Source organism: Synchiropus splendidus, chromosome 4 (genome assembly GCF_027744825.2).
Source record: "Synchiropus splendidus isolate RoL2022-P1 chromosome 4, RoL_Sspl_1.0, whole genome shotgun sequence".
NCBI classification, from domain to species: domain Eukaryota; kingdom Metazoa; phylum Chordata; class Actinopteri; order Syngnathiformes; family Callionymidae; genus Synchiropus; species Synchiropus splendidus.
The window spans coordinates 23,334,591-23,358,717 of record NC_071337.1 but is presented as its reverse complement, the minus strand read 5'-3'; the positions used below and the strand labels follow the sequence as shown (position 1 = coordinate 23,358,717).

At 41.7% G+C, this 24,127-nt stretch overlaps 1 protein-coding gene across 1 annotated transcript; it reads right to left on the bottom strand.

The window, feature by feature from the left end:
- Positions 1-214: 214 nt before the first annotated feature.
- On the bottom strand, positions 215-24,127 carry stab2 (stabilin 2). The gene is made up of 69 exons (XM_053862420.1): positions 24,018-24,127; positions 23,475-23,599; positions 23,280-23,395; positions 21,892-21,977; positions 21,552-21,618; positions 21,383-21,478; positions 21,189-21,311; positions 20,887-21,083; positions 20,067-20,194; positions 19,845-19,978; positions 19,688-19,767; positions 19,361-19,507; positions 18,925-19,068; positions 18,794-18,856; positions 18,595-18,711; positions 18,363-18,416; positions 18,202-18,282; positions 17,968-18,120; positions 16,797-16,856; positions 16,604-16,699; positions 16,427-16,513; positions 16,245-16,356; positions 16,003-16,183; positions 15,844-15,937; positions 14,840-14,998; positions 14,671-14,766; positions 14,505-14,597; positions 14,381-14,428; positions 14,126-14,259; positions 13,936-14,038; positions 13,604-13,681; positions 12,917-13,003; positions 12,736-12,843; positions 12,434-12,565; positions 12,229-12,357; positions 12,078-12,140; positions 11,559-11,657; positions 10,933-11,128; positions 10,764-10,859; positions 10,618-10,675; positions 10,263-10,336; positions 10,072-10,197; positions 9,147-9,220; positions 9,004-9,075; positions 8,017-8,136; positions 7,872-7,913; positions 7,714-7,803; positions 7,272-7,421; positions 6,549-6,674; positions 6,352-6,411; positions 6,119-6,295; positions 5,956-6,045; positions 5,744-5,890; positions 5,617-5,673; positions 4,946-5,069; positions 4,569-4,718; positions 4,399-4,503; positions 4,222-4,329; positions 3,955-4,145; positions 3,626-3,767; positions 2,745-2,878; positions 2,344-2,509; positions 1,406-1,512; positions 1,219-1,338; positions 991-1,137; positions 800-910; positions 606-740; positions 419-530; positions 215-344 (listed from the first exon to the last, which is right to left on the bottom strand). The coding sequence occupies exons 1-69, from the start codon at positions 24,117-24,119 to the stop codon at positions 289-291; spliced, it is 7,635 nt and encodes a 2,544-aa protein (XP_053718395.1). The 5' UTR covers positions 24,120-24,127; the 3' UTR covers positions 215-288.

Sequence of the window (24,127 nt, the reverse complement as noted above, 5' to 3'; positions counted from 1 at the left end):
CTTTGTCCAGAAAGAAGGGTTCAGTATGGTGTCTCAACTTATTAGGAAAAAAAAATCTGTGGCATGAAAATGACCACTAACAGTTGCACATTCAACCATTTTTAAACTTTTTTTTAATAACATGATTCCACATTTTTCAACTATTTGATACAGCAGAAGAGGATTTCAGTACTCCATAAAAATTCAATTTCGGATGTTTCGGATTTTGAAAGTAATACTACAGATCATGGGGAAAGTTTGATCAGGGTGAGGTCACATGTTCGATGCGTTCCAGTCGGGTCATCTGTCTCATCCAATCTGCAGCAGGTCAGGTGCCTCCGCTGCCTCAGTCAGCTTCTCTGCAGCTTCCTGAAGAAAGCCATGACAGGTTTTACTTGGGGAAACTTGAATCATCTGAGTGATCAAGGAACGTAGCGACTTGCCATGATCTCGTGAACACCGGACTCCTCCGGGCCTGGTTCGTAAACTGGATTGCTGATGCTGCGACCCCCTGATAGAGGTGAAGGTTCCTCCTCTTCATTGTCATCCTCCTGTCGGGAGAGGCGGCGGTTTTCATCACCGTCATGAGGCGGGTTGAAAAACTGATGAGTGATATCATGGCTTACTTTGAAGTAGTGGAACCGGAACGGTTTGGTGTTGTGGCGGTAGAAGCGGTACGCCACGAACAGAGCAACGGTCACCACGGCTATCAGCAGCACCACACCCACGCCCATCCCCGCCTTGTGGGCCACATGTTGCTGCTAATGACAAGCAGGTCAAAGGTCAGTCAGAACCAGCATCAGAAGATGATTTCACTGACCGCTTGAGTCTGGGGCGGGGCCCTTATGGGGCCCTGGAGGACGTGTATGATCCCATTAGATGCCTGGATGTCAGCCTGGGTGATGAACTGATTGTTGACATAACGTGATGACTGAGGAGACAAAAAGAATATATATTTCCCAGAGTTGTTAGTCTGAACTTCATGTGGTACAGAATCTGAAATTGTCTGACCAGAGCTGTCGGGTCCAGTAAATCAACGACACCCTGAACAGTGAGGCGGCCAACTCCCGTGTCAAGACGGCGGCCATTGGTCAGCTGACTGAGAGGAAGCGCCATACCGTTCAACAGGTGGGATTCTAAGTCACGGTGAGACAAGGTCTGGACCAAAAAAAAAAACATTGAGAGTAAGTGTGAAAGAAAAGTGCAATTCAAGCTGTGGGTTATAGAGGAGAACGCAACCTGGTTGTCCATCAGGCCGTCGTTGTCTGGGACAAACAGCGTTGACTGGACAGTGATGTCGCCAAGACGGTTGAGAAAGCGTTTTCCCAAGTCAGATGTGCGAGAGTAGTTGAGGATTTGCTGCATTTGGAAGAAGTGTTAGCCGGTAGACTGGTTTTAACATAAAAAGAGAGACATTAGGACTCACAGTGAGGAAGTTAGAGAAGGTTGGTGTGGACTTCAACACCTGCAGCAGGTTCCCCGTGCAGCTGTATCCATCTCCAACGTATCCAAGCTTACACTCGCATCGAACCTCTGGAAACAGGACACTGCAATTTTAATCACTTCAACAAACCTGTCTGATATGTGAGGGTGTCATGGGAAAAATACACATTTTTCATTATTCACATTGCACTCAGAGTTCTGGTTTCTGTTTTGTTGTTGACACTGTGTCTGTGATGACCTTCTATGAGTATGGGAACCACCAGCATTGTGGTAGAGGGGAGGAGCTAGGGAGGACAGGATGGGTGCCTGAATCCGGGCTCAGATGAAAGGTCAAGAAGCTTCTGAAGGAATTTGCTTCAAATGAGTTTGTCTTCATGCTTGTGTTCTGAGCTCTGAGACGCCACAGCCTCGTTGGATTCTGTGCACACAGGGTCTGGGGACTGCCCTCCAATTGTACAACTGTTTTTCAATACATTTCTTGCTTTGCTTAAACTCATCCAGGTTTCAGTTATTGCCAGAGGAGGTGACCTGAACAACTGTATCGAATCTCACAGGCAACCCTACAGTCACAAATAATTATGAGAGGAAAATGTTTAAACTTAAGAAAACATAAAAGAATTAGAACATAAAATAAGACAAGTGTAATATCCTTGAGCATTCTCATAGAAGGAAATGTATTAGCAACAAGAAACAAGATCGAAGTGTGATGAAAGAAAACTAGAGCTGCAGCGTCAGGAAGGAAAAGTAAATTAAAACAACACAAAAGAAATGGTAAAAAAAAAAGAAAACAAAACAAAGTGGAAAATTAGAAAAATTAAATGTATGAAAAATGTCTGAAAGAGTCAAAATGTTCTACTTCCTATTGCACGTAAGCAACATCTTATTGACGACCTCAATTGGCCTTCAATGACCTGAACTGACCTTTCATCCTGTAGCAGAACACGTCCCAGGTCTCTCCGAGGTCTTTACGAACACCATAGTCCACGATCCCCACGTGTCCAAATCCACATTTGGGATTGGAGTATGTGGTGGGGTAGGCCACCCGCGCCTGGTCCAACCAGCCAGCAGCACACATGTTCATCCCACCCTGTAAAAATTCACACATTTGAAACAGACAACAATAGACTATATCGAGAATAAATATAGTGGTCATCTTCAGCCAAGGAGAGTTCACTTCTAAAGAAAAAGACGAAATTATGAAAACACTATTTTTAACATTTAATAAACATCATTGTGTTTTTCAGTTGTTTATTTCAATTTTTCCTACGATCTGCTCCACTCTAACAAAGGCTGCCTGCTACGAGTCTGATGAGTTCACAGACCTGCTGAGCGTAGGACAACTGATTATACGTGGCCAGGCTTCCTCCAGCGTCAGTACAGGCCTGCTCAGCTGCCTTGAAGTTCAGTTTGTACTGACCCTTGGCAGAGCGCAGGTGGAACACACCCAGAGTTGAATCTACAGGAGTTCAAGCAAGGAAAAAAATAAAATACACACAAGGGAGACAAAATACAAAGAGTACAAGTTTAAAAAGTTTGGTTCTATTCACTGAAATTGAAACTTAAATGACAAATAAACTTTGCAAGATAAGTGCATTTCACCAGGAGGTGTGGGATATAATCTCACAATACCATTGAATTTTTCTCCTGGAAAAGGACAACAATGCTCAGCTCTTGTAGCAACATGATGTGCCAAGAATGGGACATGAGCCCTTCAATAATAACATCCTGCAGAGAAATTCACCAGCTTTGGATGTTAGGTGATATGACTGCATCAACGGTATGGCACTTTGCTAACCTAACGTGGTATTCAGTTGCAAATATTCTTTCAAACCTTTTAAAGCAGTGTGCAAAGGTTCAGTCCTAAAGAGTTCCTCCTCTTAGCCTCATTCTGGGACTCAACATTTAAAAGCATCTGTGAGAAAGTTATTTCAAGACTTGGTTCAGGTCGGTGCCATCCAACATCATAGATCTGACTAGGAAACCACACCAAGAATCCTGGTGATGTACTGGGTCTTAGAAAAGCAATGTGCCAAGCCTCGCTGGACTGGTGATACAGACACCAGTCACTTCCCCTGAAAAACCACACAAAGTCTGAATGATTCGGAATGTAAATGACAGCCCTCAACCTCCAATCCAGTCGTGAAATTCATCTTGGTCCATTTGAAGTCGTAGTATTATACACAAAAAGAGCATAAATATACACCTTCAAAATGGAGATCAGTGCACCGGGCATCTGAGTGACAGCCGGCGTTGTCCTGGCGACAGCGGCTGATAGGCAGCTGTTTGACCTCACAGGTCACCCCGTCTCCGATGAATCCGTTTTTGCAGCTGCACCTTCGCTTCCCCTGAATGAAAACGATCCATTAGCTCTTACACAAAACACATCAGACAGAAACAAACAGAAAATCAAACAGAAAAACAGTGATCCTTCTACATGTCGACATGTTTGCATAGATTGTGCCAGAGCAAATCTCAATATTAAATGTTAGACATATAGTTATATGAATTTCATATTTCAGGAAGCAAACTCACAGGCCCTGTCATGGTGCAGTCTGCGTGCTCATGGCAGCCGCCGTTGTCCTCTGTGCACGGGTCGATCGGCTGGCAGGTGAAGCCATCTCCTGAATGACCCTTGGGACATGTGCAGGTCACATGATCGCCCACCTGGGAACACTTGGCATCCGGGGCACAGCCTCCATTCCAGATTTGACACATATCCACAACTGATGACACAGTCAGACCAATAATGGTCAGGTTCGACAAAGGTATTTCACCATCAAAGACTCCTGCTGGACGCACCTGTGCAGGAGTAACCATCTCCATCGTGAAAAGGCCGACAAACACAGGTGTTGTTTCCCTGACAGATGGCCTTTGGGGAACAAGCAGGATCACAAACCGGGATGACGTCTGGAAGAGGCAGTCTGAGTGGTCATGACTATAGGGATGAAAGTCGAATGCTGACACAACGTTTCTCACCAAGCTTGGTCTCACAGCGCTGACCGGTCCAACCTAACTCGCAGAAGCACAAGCCAGTGCCTCTTCGACCATCATCACATGACCCATGCTCCGTGCAGTTGCATGCTGACAAACAAAAGGGTCTGGTGAGATGGAGTGTCTGATAAAAAAAAAAAAAACAGGTCACGCACCTTGACACTTTGTCCCAAAGAAGCCTGAAGTGCACTGCTCACAGGCCAGACCCCCAAATCCTGGGACACAGGTGCACGTTCCGTTTCCAAGGTGACCATCATCGCATTGACCACGGTTGTTGCAGGGAGAACGGGCGCCACCGGGACACACTGGACAGGAAGAAGTTCCAGGAAGGACCATTGTAAGAACCATTACATCAAGATAAACATTCTAACAAATGTATCATCAACCTTTACGGTGCTTTTTGTCTTTGTTATTTTGCAGCAACTTAGCTGTTCTTATTTTACCAATATATAATATATTATATATATTATATAATATATACAATATATATATATATATATATACAAGTGAATGAAAAAAAAAACAGTCTCACCCTGACAGTCCCGTCCATAGTAACCTGGACAACACTTTGGCTGCCAAATGTTGGTAGTGCAGATGCTACGACAGCCAGAGTTCTTGGTGACTTGAAAAAAGGGTGCGTCACACTTGTTGACCTCCTGCAAAAACCACATCAGCCACTCTGATTGGAACAGAACAACAAACACCAGTGCTGCAACCATAACGTTACTATTGAAACTCCCTGAAACAATACTGCTGACAATACAAAGACTCTAAGACGTCTATTTCGACTACCACTGTGACTCGTTCACCTATTACAGCTATCACTACTACTTCCTCTACTACTGCTCCTAGCACTATGTAGTGTACTACCTGTGACAGTACTTCTGCCACTGTATCATGTACATCTAGTACTGCCACTGCTGATACTATTTCGACTAATGCTGCACCACACGCGCACACACACACACACACACACACACATACACCTCATGTTTTTCTGTTTTGTGGGGACATTTCATTGACTTTCATGCTTTCCACATCTTTTAACCCTAAACCTGACCATCCAAAAGAAATGGCTAACCTGAACCAGGACTATGAACATAACTTAAACGTAATTAGAATGACCCAGTCAATTTTGAAGTCTTCATCCTCAAATTGAGGCTTAACCTTGTGGGTTCCAGCCACAAAGGAAACAACACAAACCTTTAAAGTTGATCCTCGCGGGCAGTAAGGGTTTCCTGTGCATGCTCGACAGTTCATCTACCGCGGAAAAAAATGCAACAGTCACCACTCACATAATGGGTAAGAAACTGAACACTTGCAGACTGACCGGAAGGTCAAAGGTCACGTGCTTGTCGCAGCGTCCACCAAGACTGGGTGGGGTCAGCAGACAGTCGATCCCGTAGGCGATGCCACCGTTGAAAACCAGATGTCTTTGAACGATCCGACACTTCTCATCATTGACAAAAATTTCACCCTGATGGAAGACAAATGGAGTTCACCCATGCAGACGTTGACGCCTTTTAGCTTCTTCAAACCTACAATGTCATCCATGCCGCCACAGAGGAAGGAGAGGGGGGAACCCTGCAGGGTCCGGGGAGAATCCATGTGGGTCAAGACCTCAGCATTTGCCTGGTGAGAGGAAAAACTGAGAATATTATACACAAGGTTTGTGTTGGACAATTAATCAGTTTGGACTAGTCACCTTTTCGTTCAGCAGAATATGATACTTCAGGTACTCTAGCAGCTCAGCTCGGTTCTGCTGGTGAAACAGGAAGTCCTTCTGTTGCTGGGGCAGAGATGACATGGCAGAATCGGTGGGCAGGAAGACAGTGACAGGCCGATACATTGGATCCTGGATCTGGTCTATCACACCCGTGTCCTAAAAGAACAGCAAGTGTCAGCGGGTATCATGTTAGCTGATGTCCTCTGCCTCACCTGGAGCAGCTTGAAGAAGTTTCTGTAGCCGTGGCGATCAGCAACATCAGAAAGATTGAGCTGGATAAAGACCAGGGGTAAGTCCATTACAGGGTTAGGGTTAATAATGTTCTTTGATGAAATAGATGACGATGACTGTGTGAATCCACAATACTGAACTAACACACCAAAAAATGACACAATAAATGTGGCCTTACTGGAGACGGAGGGCGAATGCCATCACTTTTGGGGAAGTAGAGAACCTTGTTGACCTCATAGAAGATACCATTTGTGCAGACGTCATGGCTGTATGTTACTTGTGCTGCATTTATGGAGATGTTATCCTAAATGTGACAAGAAGACAATGATTCATGGCAACCCAAAGTGAATCTTTCTCGCAATATCTCATGTAGAAATTGAAGAAATTGCACACGTTACTGCAGCTGCCCCTCCTTCATGCATTTACATCGGCTCTAACCCCATGCACGACATCACTGCACCTGGCTTTTTATAGTTAGGCTAAAAACATTGTTCCCCCTGAACAACTTTGGTTAGTTCAGAAACCGTCAAAGATACAGCAAAACCAGCCCCAAAGTTTTTTTGGAAGGGTCATGTTTTATTTTTATTTTTATTTTTATTTTTATTTTTTAACTCCGAATTTTGTCCGGGACGTTCGAAAACCGAGGTACCACAGTACAGAGTTGTAAGCCGATCAAAAATTGGTACAAATCAGCATTTGTTTCATTCCTTTTCAGTAGGAATATCTTGGGAAAAATTCAGAAAACTTTTGGGCATTCTGTGTCATCAAGGTTGAGAAAAGTAATCGCACCCCATTCCTGTTGTTTTGAATGTTTTGGCGTTTTCATCATGCTGAATGAAGGGCATTCACCAGTGCATGAAATCATTCCGCAAATATAAAGAGCAGTTCTCAGTGTGATCACCTGTGAGGCCCTCGTGGTCACGACTCGGCCAGAGAGCGTTGTTAGGTTTCTGGCTATGCGAAGGTCATCGGGCAGCAGAGTGTGGCACATTACAATGTGGCTGTATATGACGGTACGCATTTCCTCTTTTGATATGAAGGTCGAGCTGCCCTAGAGGAAAATGAAAGATTTAGCATTTTAATATGAAGTGTGTCACGTTTGCTTCCATATAAAGAACAAAGAAAACCATTCCTCATGCAAGAGTGGCTTAGTTCTATTGCATGAGGAGTATAACAATTCTTCTAACTGCTGCAAAATTATGGAGACTATTTTCAGGAGAATTCACATAACAAAAGGTTAAATATTATAAACGGAAGACAGACAGAACAAATATACCATATGCAACATGACTAGGACTGTGGTCACATTAGGTATCAAATTTCATTTAAAAAAACATACTTACCTCCATGTTGCTTCTCTGAGCTTTAAGCACCTCTGATTCAGGAGCAAAGATAGTGAATGGACCTCGGCCTGTCAAGGAAAGGCCTGTAGCCTATGGACACAGTTCAAGGCAATGAGGATGTCACCAGAAGTGAAGAACAGTGTTTTGATAGTACGCACCATTAGGCCTATTACGAATTCTCGATTCTTTTCGACCAGCTCCTGCGAATGGAATAGTAATCTTTCATACTACTTCAAGTGCTTAATCCAAAAAACATAGATATAGATCAGCATAGACAGGCAGCTTAGTGATGTGGGCACTCACCTTTGCCACGGAGCCTCTGCAGATGTAACCATCTCCAATGAAGTTGGTCTTGCAGGTGCAGTTTAGAACATTCGGTGAAATCATGCTGCAACTGGCTTGCTTGTGGCAACCGCCGTTGTTCTGTAATAACATTAGAATGCATAGTCCGAGGCCTTTTGCAACAATGGATAAAAACACAAATCTTTTCTTTTCTACATCTTTTCAACATAGATTTAGTAAAAACTTTCATGCTGCCAACATAGTTTTAAAACCCAAATATCAGTTAATGCAAAACTCTTGTGTTGATGTTTCTTTCCCCAATTTAGTCCATATTACTTAAAGGCCTTACAAGTACAAATGAAGCATATATTTGGATCACCTTGATAGTTTTAGTTTCAGAAAAATGTATAGTATCAACATTTTTTGCATTGGCTTTTTTCTTGCTTCCTTTTTTTTGAGTGCCAACTTATTTTCTGAGCATAAAAATTGTAATGCTAATGCGTTGATTTTTCATCCTTCCTGGAGGGAAATTTCAGACGGTTGATTTGTTTCTCCTACACATGCTTTGTAGGCACGTCAACCCAGCAGAGAACCTCACGGTCAGTCCTTGAGTAGCCGACACGTGAAAAAGAAAAAAGAAGAACAAGGATGTCCCTGAAGGATGTTACCCCTCCAAACTCATACGGAGGTGTTTGAAGATGAGAAATATATAGCGGACTCTCTTTGGATCACGCAACAATGGCCACACTTTTATCATATGTAACACCAGCCTTGAACTTGAATCTTGAAGTGATCCATGATAGCTGCTTTGATGTAAGTGGAAAGCTCGCAATTATCGTGTGCTGCCTGTGAAAAGGATTATAATTCACAATTTTGCTGCCTGTTTGCCCTGTCACATGCAAGGCACCAATTCCTCAATTCAGATTCCAACCGGTGACCATCTTCTGCATCATATATTCTTGCTTTCTTCCTCTGATATGCAGCTGATATAATAGAGTACAACCGCACCTTCAGACAGAGGTCAGTCATCTTGCAGCTGAGCCCATTTCCACTGTAGCCGTCATTGCAAGTGCAGGACGTCTGAGGCGAAAACACTTCAGTTCAGAAGATGAAGAGGAACAAACGACATGACAGAAAAAAAGGTGTTTTACTTTGTTTGGACCAACATGAATGCAGTCTGCATGGACATGGCAGCCTCCGTTTCCTTCCAGACATGGATTGATCTCTGAGGAGCACAGGTTGTCATCAGTGTATACATTGGGCAGCTCAAAGCTTGACCGCACATTTTCCCAGCGAAAGAGTGTTGTGACAACCTCAGTTGAAAATATGATTAAAAGAATGTTAAACAAAGAGGAAAAAAAATCTGAATATAGTAAAAGGTTGCCTGTTGTTTCTTAAATATAGATTAGTAGGTTGGCTGTAAGGTAGATGGAAATAAATCATTTATGTAATGAGTTTTATTAAGATTGTAGATGACCCTGTCAATACTGTTCGTGCACCCGTTGGCCCTCTTTGAAGTGAACGCCATGCACAAACACAACTGTTTGACTGATAAAAACAATCACTCTGACTCGCGAAAAAATAATGAAAGTGGAGACATTATCAGTGTTTCTGAAAGAATGTGATCAATGCTTCTTTTTGAGGTCTTGAAACAGAGGTTTCAATGGCCTGCCATTTCACTGGCTCTTTGAAGCAGGCATATTTATTGACTTCAGCAAACTATAATTCAATACATTTCCAATGCACCATGAAGGTATATGGCATCTGAATACAAAAACAAACAAAAAACATGATAGGTCTACTTAAAATATGACTACAAGTTGCATTTATTTGAGCAAAATGATCAATTATTAATAATAATAATAACAACAATAATAACAATAATAATAATACATTTCACTTGTGATTATCCTACAAAAATGTTTGCTTTTAATCATTAAACATCACTACCGATGTGAAGATTACAATGTTGAAGATCGAAGATGATATGAATATGACAAAAAGATAAAGAAAGTAGGAAGGAAAAAAAAAGAGAACCAAAACTGTCATTCATCTGGGAGAGAACAGTTAACTCACCCACACACACCAGACCGTCACCATTATAGCCACTGCTGCAAACACAGTCTCGTTGGCCTGGTTGGGTCCGCTTGCACACAGCAAATGGACTACAACCTCCATTATCCAGTGCACACTTATCTTTCGCTGCAGATGCATGAAAAACAGCGTTACAGTAATAACTGCGACAACTGATGGTAACACAACTTTACCTTTGCAAAAGGTTCCATTTCCTTCAAACCCGGCAGCGCAAAGACATTGTGGTTGAGATGTCCGGTACACGCAACTAAGGAATGACAAATGATAGAAGAATTGGCAAACGGATCAGAAACGGAGATCCCCAGTCCATCTCTTTGAAATTTCTTCAATAGTGTGAAGAAAAGTGTTTTCTCTTCTGTTTTAGTTTCAAGCCCCGTCACGGATGACTCAAGAGTGAGAACTCAGCAGTGAGAATTCAGTCTGTTATGTTTTCAAAAGTTTCTTTTCTAAAATTATTTTTAAAAAATGAATAGTAATAATAAAAACAAGTTTGTTCTTCTCAAAAACAAAAATTTGTGTTTTACTTACTTGGCACTTGTGTGACACTTGACCGGGCCACACAGTTCTTCTGCTGTGGATTGGATCTCTGTCAGAAAAACAAATCAGTCAGGACAATTCTATGATGATCATGTTGTGTTTTCAAAATCACAATTCAAACACATAATTTCACATACTTTCATCACACAAGACACTTCTCCAGCCAACGTCACACTCGCACGTCCCGTCTCCCTGCATCCCGTCGTTACAGCGACCATTCTTACACTTGCAGTCTGTAGGAAGAAGGTATACTTTAAGAAGCTTCCCCAATGGTGAGTCGATCATGATGAATAGCGACCACTCTACCCTGATCACAGTGGACGCCATATTTGCCGGTCTCGCAAATTTCGCAGGCAGTTCCGCTGTACCCTTTGTTGCACTGACAGACTCCCGTACCATTGGTGCCATCCAAACAAACGCCGTTGCCAAAGCAGACCTGACCAGAGGCTCCAGGACACGATTCACATTGTGGCCCGAAGAAACCACTGCAGCATTTACGCTTCTGCAGAAACAGAGTGAATCATTTCAATGTTTGATTGAAGATTTGGCTTTTTATTTGTCTTTTTATCTGTTCTTACACGTTTTTGTGGGAAGTGCTATCACATGATATTCTAGTTTGATTTTTTTTATTTTATTTATTAAGTTTATTTTGTGATTGTTACCATTGCATTTCTGAATGAACCTAAATAACTGAAATTCCCCAATTGGGCGGAGAGTATTTAAAAGATCTTTCAGGGCAGAGGCGATGCATAATAAGGGATAAACCAGTAGCAAAGACCCTTAGAGGGCGGAGCATGTACGAAATAGAATTCAATACTTGAATCATCAGGCGTTTGTGATGACTTAGCAGAAGTAGGACTCATCACATTCACGCATTTCTACACCACGCCAACGTCAGAAGAACAATGCATGCATCTGCAGCTTTAACATACTATGTTGACACTCAGACAGGTAGCTTTGCAGCCCATGTGCATCAGTCGCTGGCCATGGAACGTGCCTCTGTACATACATCTCCTTATTTTCGCAGATTTCTGCAGCAGAAACAAATGTTATTTTCAATAGAAGATAGAGACAAATGAAAATCGCAGTTAGACCTCACAGTAATATATGATCTATAATGCATTATTAGTTCATTCATAAGACAATGCAGTCTTCTTCCAAGATGCTAAGAACATTCATGATCAAGTATGAAAACTCATGAAAGACTTTCTCATTTATTACAAGGCGCAAATGTTATTTGTAGTAACATTATGTAGGGTGTTAGGTTTGGGATTCTGATGTGTTAATAGCTACAGTAGATGAAGTCCACAATTTATCACTTGATAAAACTTGTCATGTATCTTCATCTGAGAAAATAAATCCAGTGACTATAAATAAGTTCAAGTGGAAGTCTCCGACAAAGGTTTACAAGAATGTAACCTTGTTCTACATCGAAGAACATTCATTCTTACATCTGGAATTGAATTCTTTGGACAAATCTCGCCACTTGGAAACAAACAATCCAGACATGGTCCCTTTAAGGAGAACAGAGAGGACAATAAGCGTTTGATATGTGTTTGTGAGCAAAGTCTGTGTGTAATTAATTCGAGATTTTGTTTTCACCACTTCTTTTAAGTACTTGGCTTCATCGCAGCGGTTCCACCTGATCGGGAGAACAGTTGACACACTGTGAATGACTCCATTTCCAGTCAGAAAATTGGATGTGTTCATCAGTGCTTCGTTCACAAAGAGCTGCAGACACACAAACATGGAAGGTTTTAAGTCTAACTCCTAGTTGAAAATATTCTACACACGCTTTGGCACTGACCTGTCCATCTCTGGGGTAGATGCCGAGCTGAAAGTTGAACCCAAGCATGGTTTCTTTGTATCCTCCACCCTGAAGGTCAGTCTTCAACAACTTGTCAGACACCACCACATGGTAGCGAGTTGTATTTACATCCTGTGGAAGAAAATAACAGTACATATATGTAGATATTTAATTTTGGTCACAAAATAATATGGAAAAAAGAATGGGAAAGATAATGCTGTTCAAAAGTAAATGGTTCACTGTTATGATCTTTGGTGCATATTTCAGTATCATCTAATGCATAACAATGTGTTTTTACGTACAAGTTCACTTTTTCCTATTTTCTTGAGGTAGTCATTGATAGCTGCATCACACGGAGCAAAGACGGTGAAGCCACTGGCCTTTTCAATCTCATCAGTGAGGTTGTATTGCTGCAAAGAAAATGGCACCAACATTGACAAGTTAAAATGCGACTATGAAACAGCGAGGGTGAATTATTCTCACAATGAGATAGGATCGGAACAGAGAAAATCCATGCAGTTGCAGGGTTGCCAGCAAACCTTCGCTCAGTTTTCGATCAGGCATCAGCACCTGAAATAAAGGAAAGAGGCAACTTTTTTGAAATTGATTATCATTGTTAAAAAAAAGAAAAAAAATAACACTTGCGCATCCTCGCACGTGGACATTACAATTTCGTCTTTCAGCACAATAATACCAAATGAAATACATTTTGGAACACTACTAAATCTTGTTGTGATATAATTACACACAAAATGGCAAAAACATTCTACAGCTGAGACCAAGCAAAAATTTGAAACAAATTTTTCTAATAAAATCTGTAATTTAACATGGAATCAAAACGTTTTCAACATTTTATGACTGAAATAGGGTTAAAAGGGGGGCGATATAGAATGGAAGAGCCCATCGTACATAAGTCTACCTTAAAAAGTGGAGTTCTCCAATGACTGACAGTGGTGGAGCGCGGACATTGATGATATTTCATTGACACCAGATAGCACAGAAAACTATTCACACCCAAGACAAACATCTCTGTCTGAAGAGATGTTTGAGTCGAGCTGATTTTGTCATCACTTTATACGACAGGAAAACAGAATGTTAAAAAGTTTTAAGACAGTCATTACACAGCCTGTACATATTGGAGGAGATCGGAATAGACATTACTTCACATACCCGATCTATGAAGTGGATCACTCCATTAGTTGCAGCAATGTCTGCTGTGGTGATGTAAGCACCTCCAACAAGAGTCCGCTTAAAAAACAATCCAGACAACGTTTCAGTAAGTTTTTCATTACAAGAAAAATGAATGATTTCTACTTTTGAATAGGCCTGTTTTTGTTAACATGGTTTATTTTCAATGGAATACAGTGTAAGAATAACACAGGTTGGAGTGAAGACAAGGATTAAGGGGTCTGTGAGGACGCAAAATAGTTATTCCAACAATTTGATAAGGATGTGGAAACATGATACAAGTCGCATTTGTCGCAGCAGACTAAAAGGTTTACCTCATTACTGTTGGAAACAGGGAGCGAGGTCTCGAGCAGTGTTGTCACAGAGGAAACGTTGGAGAAGTTTAGCAGTGGGAAGATGCCAGGGATGATATGATTCCTGTCGGGTCATAACAGAGAGATATCAGACATTTTCCAAAGACATTGGAATCCTCACCGAAGATTTCAGAGCAAACATAAACTTCACTTGATGAGACTTGGCAGGCTTCCTTTGGATGTCCAGTAATGCTTGTCATCTGAAGACATTTGGTTGATGTTGAAGGAAGATGGGAGTAGTAGGGTGACATTTGGACCTGAAAGCAAGTCAGACAGAGCAGAATTCTGAAAAAATAAAAACAGAACAGGGTCAGTGGTCATTGTCCCTGCACCAGAGTTGTCAATCTACAATGACAAATATGTCATGTCCATTGAGTCCACAAACGAGACTGCTTTTGTCACTCACTATGGTCCAAGAGTAGAATTCAGAGGCATCTGGAAGCACCATCAGCTCCTGGAATCAATGAAGTGCAAAGTTATTTAGCATCAGCACAGTCTAAAAATCTGTCCATCATGTGGTTGTGTCTCACCTGCATGACTGAGCCGTAACAGATTTTTCCATTTCCTACATATCCTTCATTGCAGACACATGTCCATCGATAGGACAGCAGGAGGCAGCTTGCCTGAGGACAACAACATGTGGTTGGGTCAGCTTGAGTGGTGGAGTCTCACTGACCAGTTTGGAAACTGTCTGACCAGATAATGGCAGCCTCCCTCTGGACTGATGCACTGGTTCACTGGCTCACATTCTCGTCCATTCCCTTTATAGCCACCTTTGCAACTGCAGTCACTCTGTGTGCGGAAAATATTATTGTGATGTTCCTAATAAAATCCTGTTGGATATGTGGGTCAAAATATTTCTAACCTGTCCCGGACCCACAAAGATGCAGGTGGCATTTGGGTGGCAGCCACCATTATCTGGATTATTACAGTTATTTATGGGAGAACAGTCTCCTCCATCCTTAGTATATCCTGTCAGGCACTCGCAGGTGTAATTCCCCGGTCCAGTCCGTACGCACTTGCTCTGCAGAAGACAAATTACAGAGACACTTTTAAAGTTTGACGTGTTATAGCACCGACTGACCACCATTTTTATGTTCTTGGTCATGCCTTGAATTGACTGCATTTACATTGAGTCTCATCTCGGTCTTGGCCATGTTGAACTTTGGATTTTTGTCAGATTTTTTTTTTTACTTAAATGCTACCTTTGATCCCCTTTATGAAGCTTATTTACACCAGTTATGATGGGGAGTGCTTTAACTATGAGTGACCAGCTTCAGTCAGTCATGGAGGTCATGCATTAGGGTACCATTTTATCCATTTATCCATTTATAACCCTGAAATTCACAAATGTATTTCAATAAAACGTTCTGGGTTGGTTGGATTTGGATTCCATTTTGATGGTGTTCTGTAGGTTCGATCCCAGACCTAGTTTTGCTCCGGAATCTCAAGGTCCAGTCACCTACAGTGTCCTACATATCATAAAAGAATTTTGGGATTTGGCACACAATAATCTGGGGAAATATGTAAACTTGTTTTTCATCTCATTTCGGAAACTGTTGGGTCCTGCAGACTAAAGAGGAGATGAACTTGCCTGGACAGAGAGAACCTTGCAACCACGCATGGAAGTACCTCAAGGTTTTAAAACAAGCATTCTTTGTCTGAATGTGGGTGAAACAATAAGTAAAGCATAAAAACAGTCAGTTCATTTAAACCTTTATGTTTCTAATTTGTGGTTCAAAAACAATCCAAGACAAATTTTTGGCAACAGTCGTTGAGGATTGCTGTTTCGTGAAGAACTAAGTCGCAAAGAAAATTACATCCAGGAGCAACTGGGAGTTTCAGGTAGTTAGAAAACTGAAAACCTACGCGGATGCTGCAGCCACCTCTCAGAGGAGGTGCACATGGATCAGATTCCACACAGGTGATGCCGTCGCCTTGGTAACCAGGTTTGCATACACACCTGAGGACCCAGGCAGTTATGATGGCTTGTGAGGAATGTACAACTAGCAATGCTGTTGGACTCACCTCCGGGAGCTCTGACTAAAATCACAGTCTGCATGAGCGTGGCAGTACTGACCCTTGTCACCACAGGGTTTAACCTGGCGGTCACAGAGAAGTCCTATGAAACCGCGTTGACACGTGTACCGCTGACATCTTCCGTCGGAGTCTGGTCGACTGTCACAAGTCCCATGGATGCACCGACATGCTAGAGCACAACACCTCTTAAAGTCTGACCTGGAGCGACTGTGATAAATATATTTCCTTACTTTTATCACAATTTGGTCCATATTTGTTGGGGGAGGTGCAGTACTGACAGCGGGAGCCAGCATAGTTAGGGTGACAAATACAAGTCCCATTTCCTTCGAGGCCATCGAGACACTAAAAAACAAAGCACACTAATGTGTATGACACGTTGCCTTACCCTGCCGTATGTGTATCTGTGACTCACCTGACCATGACCTGAGCAAGGCTTCAAATGCCCACCTGGACAGGTAGCGCAGGATGTACCGTAGAAACCTTTGCAGCACGCAGGAGTCTGTGAGCAGAGCAGAGAGAATGTGCCTAGCTTAACTTCACAAAGGCGATGTAACTGGACTTTCAAGATGAGATTATGATGAAGGGTTACCGTGACTGTGCTATTGCAGTGGAGAGAGCAGCCTATCATGGGGATGGCAGTCCCACTGACAGTTGATAAGTAAACACACCCAGGCACAAAGAAGCGCTGAATTGGAACAGAGTTACACATCATTACTACTGCTACTGGCTAATCGCATGTCAAATGTCAAATGAACAACAGTAAAAGCAGGTCAGTTCTCTACCATGGTAATGCCTGATGGACACTTGGCTTGTCTGGCATTGGAGCAGCTCATACATTCACCCTGGGAAACAAAGAAGTGTCTCAGAAGACAGTCGTCTGAATACAAAGATGGTGACAATTTAGGCCAGTAACAGAACTACTCACAAATAACAAACAGATAACAAAGTCATGCGTCACAAAAGTCTCAAAATGAATACCAGTAATCATTGGATAATAAGCCCTGAATATGTACTAGAAGTAATGTGCAGGAGGTGATCTCTAAACAATACCGTATGCGGCAGCTGTGGTTTTTATGTGTTGTGTTTTGTTTGTGTATGTAGGTGAATCAAGACAGTTTGTAACTGATTTAACGGCAACCATCTGGTTGTCGCAGCACTGAAGCCTGCTTAAGGAATTTAGTTAAATCAATTGAGATGTTCCACCAGGAGCAGCGAGGGCACAATATTTATCAAGAACATGACTTCGGACACTTATGGCTCCCAGAACAATTCACTCATCTTACTGTCATTACAAGCAGCTTACAAGCAGCTAAAAGGAAGTGTCAATAACTCTTAAGCAAAAGTAATGTCAATTCCCAAAGTCATGTTTTATAGATTAGTCAGGTTTGCTTGGCTTTAGCATGATTGTTCAAAATTGTTCAAACATGTGTTGTGAGTTATGCGACAATACTATAAGATTAGAGTGTAATAAGGACAAAGAAAGGGGATTGGATTTATATTAATAATAAGCAACACGGTTTTGAGTGAGACTCATGTTGAAAAATGTGAAGCAACACCCCTCGACAAACTAAAATAAAATCCCTTTCCAGCCAATTTTCTCACTTCATGGACAGTGCCAAACCACAATACCACAATCTGTCTCACAGGCTGAGAGTAGTTAGCTAAGTTCTATCATCATCGAGAATGCACGTAGCAGATGGAAAGCTCTCGTCTCCTGCACTCAAAAACTGTTTTTGCATTGTATTGGTTGTTCTGGGGATATTGCTTGTGTACTCTTCATCATCTGTGTTATTACAATGTTATACAAGCACAATGCCCTGGTTTTCTGCTTTCAGATGGTGTTTGAATTATTAACGTAAGACAAACTTTATAGTGTTGAAGGCAGTTGAATGTTCAGAATCCCTGTACAACAAGGGAGTTCAAACCAAAAGATATAATAAAAGGCCAGATTACCTGCTTAATCTTGCTCTCTGTGACGTCACATCTCTGGGGTAAAACTGGCTCTATGGATGGAGGTATCATGACTGCGTCCAGCACATAGAGTCGTCCGTTCTTGGCCTCCACCGCCGCCTCCGTAACAGCTGCACCGTTCACCACGATTCGACCCTGACGGACGGATCATGGAACTTACACGACAAATCAGTTTTAAGAGTTTTTTGTTATTGGCCAAAAAGACTAAACACCTACCAAATCTGTTATATTGATCATCAGAAGCTGATTGGCTGTTGACATGAAGCTTGGGTTTGAAGCAACATTAAATGCATCCAGCTTTATGTTATAAAAACAAACAAAAAACGGTTGTCACTTTATATTTTCAAAGATTGGTTATTGATTAAGAGTGCACATACGGCTACAGATGGGATGATGTGGTGTCGGAGCAGTTCCAACCTCTTCGGTGAACTCTGAAACATACAACAAATATGTCATAAAAATAAATGTCGGAAAAAATGCTTTTGGAATTTGCACCACCACACGTAAAGGTCCGACAAATTTTGAATCACCAGCAAGTGAATGACTTGTGGAACACACAGCATCTCATGCTCAACCCACTCAGAGAATAAAGAGAGTGAACAGGCTTACGTCAGGGCCACTCATGTAGTCCAAATAACCATCTGGCATCCCTGTGAATGCTGTGCTGGTAGGAGCAAAGACGGTCATGGGGCCTGTACCATCCAGCAGAGATGCCATGTTTGCCTTCTGCAGAGAACAACATTCATGATGGTGATAGCAGATATATATCACAGCAATTCACCTGTTTTAATGTCTAAGCAAAACTTACGTCCAATAAAGATTTGAATGTATCAAACTTTCCGTACTCAGAAATGATCTTCGACAGGCTTTTCTGCACAGGGATCAATAAATCAGTGGACGGGACAATCACAAATGTTGTGAGTAAGTTGGGGCTCAGACCGAAACATCACTCTCTACGGTCGGTTCGACGACGTCCATGAGCTTGCTGATAATGTGGATGATTCCGTTTGAAGCTAGAAGGTTAGACTTGAGGACGAGGCTCTTTCTTTTGCTGCCGTAGAGACGGACTTTCAGTAGACTCTCCTGAATAAATGAGATTTAATCATTAGAAAAAAAGACAAATCAAAGAAGAGATACTGATTTTACTTGGGTGGTAAAAATAACCATCAGTCGTGGTATTGTAATTACATAGTGACAGCTTTGTGAAGGCATCATTTTGGTACATACAGTATATCAGAATATATTTAGGTAACACCTCTTTTTTCTAACGGTATAGATAACTCCTAAAACATGGAAAAGCATGACAGGACCTTAAGCTCTTAGGTCAATGTTCATGTTAAAATAGTGAGCAGTAATAATGCGCATTAGATCTTACCCCGTAGGAGGAGTCAATCTCCCCCGATTTTCCCGTCAGAGTGTAGAAAGTGTCACTTTTCTGAGCATCTAAGGACATCGCTCCTGGCACCATATGCATCTTACACAAGTAATTCGCTTTGGAGGAGTTGTGGCTCACCGAGCTCGCCTGGCCAAAAGAAGAAATACCTGGCTTGATGGCAATCCATTCTTGTTTTCACTATAGTTATTTTTCAACAATTTTACTTTGTCTGACGCCATCCTTATTACATCATCATTGAATGTAAAATATGTCAGTTTACATCAGATATTTTTGGCAGCACGTCTGCGACATGAAAACATGACTCACAGGCCATCCTCTGAAGCCCTTGTTTACAGAGACAAACACTGTGAAAGGACCCAGGTTCTGCATTTGCCAACTAATGATACCTGAAACATAAAAAGCTGTAACTTTGGGACCACCACAGAAAGAAGACAAGTGCAGTTTCAGTGGTGTGCATCATTACCGAAGAGTGACCTGGCCATGGTCAGCTGACCCCGCCACTGGCTGTCAGGGTCAGTATTCAGTTCAGTTAGTCGCTCCATGATGTTGCCATAACACACTTTCCCGTCGCCTACGTAACCCTGGCGACAGGTGCACCTGATGCAAGAAAGATGAGGCCGATGACAGCAACACATATCAATGCTTGGTACAGTAGAGTACAGAAATGTTGGGGGAGCACACTGACTTGATGCGTCCCGGCACGACAGTACTGCAGTTGGCGTTCTGGTGGCATGAGTTTGGTTGACACAATTCCTTGAGGACGCAGCTGCCGTTTGGTGATGTTTCGAATCCCAGGCGACATATACATTTGGACTGAAGAGTCAAATTCAAACTAGTTACCAAGATTCTGTAGACAGAAGCCCTCCTGCCTGTTTTACATTCTGCGGTAGACCAAACTTGTTCTGCTCTCTGGTTTTATTGCCATTTGGAGAAATGCATTTTGACAATTTTGCGCATCATTTTACATAAGTTCTGCTTTTTTTAATCATCAAGAATAGGGCATTTTGATAAAATTCCCATTCCTTAATGGGAATTATGGCCAGTAAAAACTCTCTCCTTAGACATAAATCTTTTTTTTTTATTTTTACCCCTGAAACAAACGCAGTCCGTTAAAGACACAAATTATTAATTTCATGTAATTATTTTTGTTAAATAATACATTAATAATAATTTCAATTAATAAATATATAAATTATATGTTTATATTGGGATCGATACTATTTAGTGTTTAATCTTTAAATTAAATACTAAGTGATAGAGGGTGTTAAATTTCACTTCAAACTTGCAACTTGCACTGTTATCGACTAGTTCAGGTAGCTATTGTACTATTCCATTCAGAATTTCACTCACATCGCATAACACCCGAAAATATATAATAAAATATATAATTTTATCTCTTCCTTATCTCCGATGATCTCTGATGTTGTAATAAATGGGACAACGGCGGCCCAACTGGTCATAAAAACCTTTGTAAACTGTAATGACGTGGGTAAATGTGAACTTACTTTACCAGGTTCGACAAAAGCACAATGAGCATTAAGTGGGTTGCATCCACCGTTGTTGGTCTGGCAGGGATTCACCACCATGCAGACACGTCCATCTCCTCTGTAACCTTGGTTACAAGCACACATGTGTTTGTTCGGCCCAGTGTGGACGCAGGTGGCTTGGTCGTGACAGACTTTCTTTAAACATGGATTAATGGCTGCAGACACACAGATTTAGGGAGTATTTAAAAGTGCAATGGACAATAGTGCTAAAGTACCATTTAATATTTAGCTTCATCACTGTTGTGATGTGCTTAACTTACACACACACTCGGATCCCACTGTCTGGAACCCTGGGAGACACTGACACATGAGGCGTCCAGTCAGCGCTTCTTCAATACAGCGCGAGTTTGCTTTGCAGCCCAGACTGGCACATTCCGGGAGTTCTAGACCGTTTGAAAAGCAGCATGGATCAGAGCAACCCCTGTGAATTGGGCATCAATCACAAGAGCACTACCTTGATTACAGTTGGGACCCTTGTAACCCGAGAGACAGGTGCATCGTCCATTTCCTTTCAGTCCGGCGTCGCACAATCCGTGAACGCACGAACAGACTAGAGCAGAAACAAAAACCATAATGCGTCCATGCAACCAATTGCTGATCACCAGACCTCAGTGGGACCAAACCTGAGCTACAAGTGGGCCCGTAGCGATCCGGCTGGCAGTCTTCACAGGCAGTTCCCGCAAAACCATCCTGCAGCAGTCACACAAAGCTGACATAAAACTACAAACATATGATGCAAATAATCAGCAATAAATCATCATTTTTTTTCTGTACGTAACATGCATGCATGAAGATATTTAGCAAATCACATCATTGCAAATCTAAAGATGCTAAAACCTGTCGGAACAATGAGGGGGAATAAGATGCATAATTATGTTTCTTCTCTTTCAGTGATGTATGTATGTCAGTATGTCGAATCAAACCTCCTGAATGATGCGACTCGATGTGAGAGCATGCGCTCACCTGACAGCTGCATGTGCCATTTCCCCCTATTCCATCAGAGCAGACTCCTCTGTTGCTGCAGGGGCGTTCAGCTTGTTCCGGACACTCTGAAACAAGGATCGATGTCAGGAACTTGTGATGGTTTTCAATGAAAATGTTGAAGACTGGTTCAACAATTATCGTACACATCATCGCAGCAGAAATGTATGAAATAAAATAATTTAATGAAATTAAAAAAAAAAAAATTTAAAGCTTGATCAACCATATGCATTGACATTTTACATGCACAGCATAGACAACAATAAAGAGCTAATAAAACCAGAAAAAACATATAATAGTGCTGGAAATGAGAGTTTAAGAAGAATACAGTGCAAGAAGTATCGAAATGCAGAAAAGGTAAGAATGCAGAATGACTAGTGTGACACAAGTCAATTGTAACAATAAATTACAACAAATAAGATCAATGGAAAATTGAAAATCAAAAGACCACAAAGATTAAAAATGTGAATGGCAGAAAATTCTACAATATTCTGCAGGATAACTGACATGTCAAACCAAAGTATGAACCATCATCCTCCTAAATCTCTAAGAGAACCATCAGTTTAACTCTTTCACCCCTGTGCTCCTGTTGTTGATCAATGGAAGAAAAGCAAACAGGAATGACAAGAAGAGTGCGAGACGTCAGCAGATTCCTGAGCTGCTGACTCAAGAGTCTCAGGGATAGGAAGGAAGCAGGACCGTGCAGGATGAACTGCATCCTGCAGGACATGACCTCTACATGTGACCTGGGGACTTGGAACTGCTTATGCTCCAAAAAATGCCTTGTTTCACTTAACTGTTCCCAGATATGACAGATGTCTCAATAAAATGGAGAGGCGAATTCATTCATGCAATTTTTTAATCACATCTGAATTTGTTTTAGCACTTTTTATGAGATTCGAGAAACCACTTCTGAGTATGCAAATGCGCACTTTTTCTTGTCAACTGAACTCAGAGACAAAGTAGAATGTGAAATATGCTGTGGTCTCTCACCCTGATCAAAGTTTGAAGAAACTAGCTCTTGACTGTCTGTTGACTTAGAATTTCAATTTTCAAGTTCAAACGAGGATAGAATCTTCAGAAAGTTTAGTAGTTTTAGGACGTATGCACCAGAAAATCTCTAGGGAGGTCAAACATTGTATATAGACTCAGCATTAGGGTTAGCTGAAGAGAGAGGCACTCCAAATAAGTTTACATCACGATCCACACACTGTTTTGAAGATGTTTTAAATGAATCTTCTGATAATCAATTACATAGTAAAAGTGGCCCAGGGGTTGGTGACCATCCAAGTTCCAAGGGAGGCATGTTATTCTTAAAGGTTCTTAAGTTTTGGAACAATGCATATTGAGGGAGGAATATAAAAAAGCACCATTGCAGTCGGGTCCCCAGAATCCGGGACAGCACTGTTTCACCTCCGCATCCTTGTAACACTCGAAGGAGCAGCCCATTAAGGCCATTTGAAGTGTGGCAGTTCGGATGTAGTATCTGTGAAGGCAGATATCCGTGTTGGATCAAACTTCAAAACGGATGAATTGCAGGAGGGCAGAAATCTAGAGAAGGTTACAGGCAGTCTTTGGCTGTTGATCCTGGAGTCTGTTTGAAGCCAGAAGGGCAGCGAGTCATGATGCTGATAGTGCAGGAGTGACACTGCGTCCGAGTGCGTAACACCGTCGAGTTGGAACAGAAGTTCTGGAACACAAACAGTGGTGGGTACTCTTACTTTGAAGTTTCTGTTGACGGGAAATGATAATAACATGCGAAAACTTGCAGGAAGCTTTTCAACTTGAAATGTTCAGAAACAAAATAATAATAGCTATTTAAAAGCTTGGATAATAAATGAACAAATAAATTGAAGGGATTAAAATAATAATAAATAATAGTAATTATCATCAAATGATAAAAAACATACTGATGCATTAAAGTGAACAAATGGATGAAAGAAAATAACCAATCTTGTCATTATCGTAAACAAAGTTAGTGCTAAATAGATAAAGATGTGCCTTCTGTGACCAGAAACCTCTAATTCAATCTTCTTCTATGAGGGTTCAACATCAGACAAACAAGGGCTTCACATTCACACACTGCATTAGCATTTAAAACATTTTACCTGCTTGGGCTCTGCTGAGGTCACATCCACCACCACCACCATCATCACCATCAACGCACTCCTTGCTGCCAACATCACTGTGAAGCGGTGACAAGGCTTCATTCTGCCCT

Bases quoted from the DNA above. Each gene is read 5' to 3' on its own strand.
- stab2 (XM_053862420.1), bottom strand. From the start codon at position 24,119: ATGAAGCCTTGTCACCGCTTCACAGTGATGTTGGCAGCAAGGAGTGCG. The intron at 9,221-10,071 runs GTGAGTTAACTG...TGTGCTCCTCAG, and splicing joins TGACGGTCTGGTGTGTGTGG to AGATCAATCCATGTCTGGAA. The intron at 5,891-5,955 runs GTAGGTTTGAAG...GTCTTCCATCAG, and splicing joins GTGGCGGCATGGATGACATT to GGTGAAATTTTTGTCAATGA.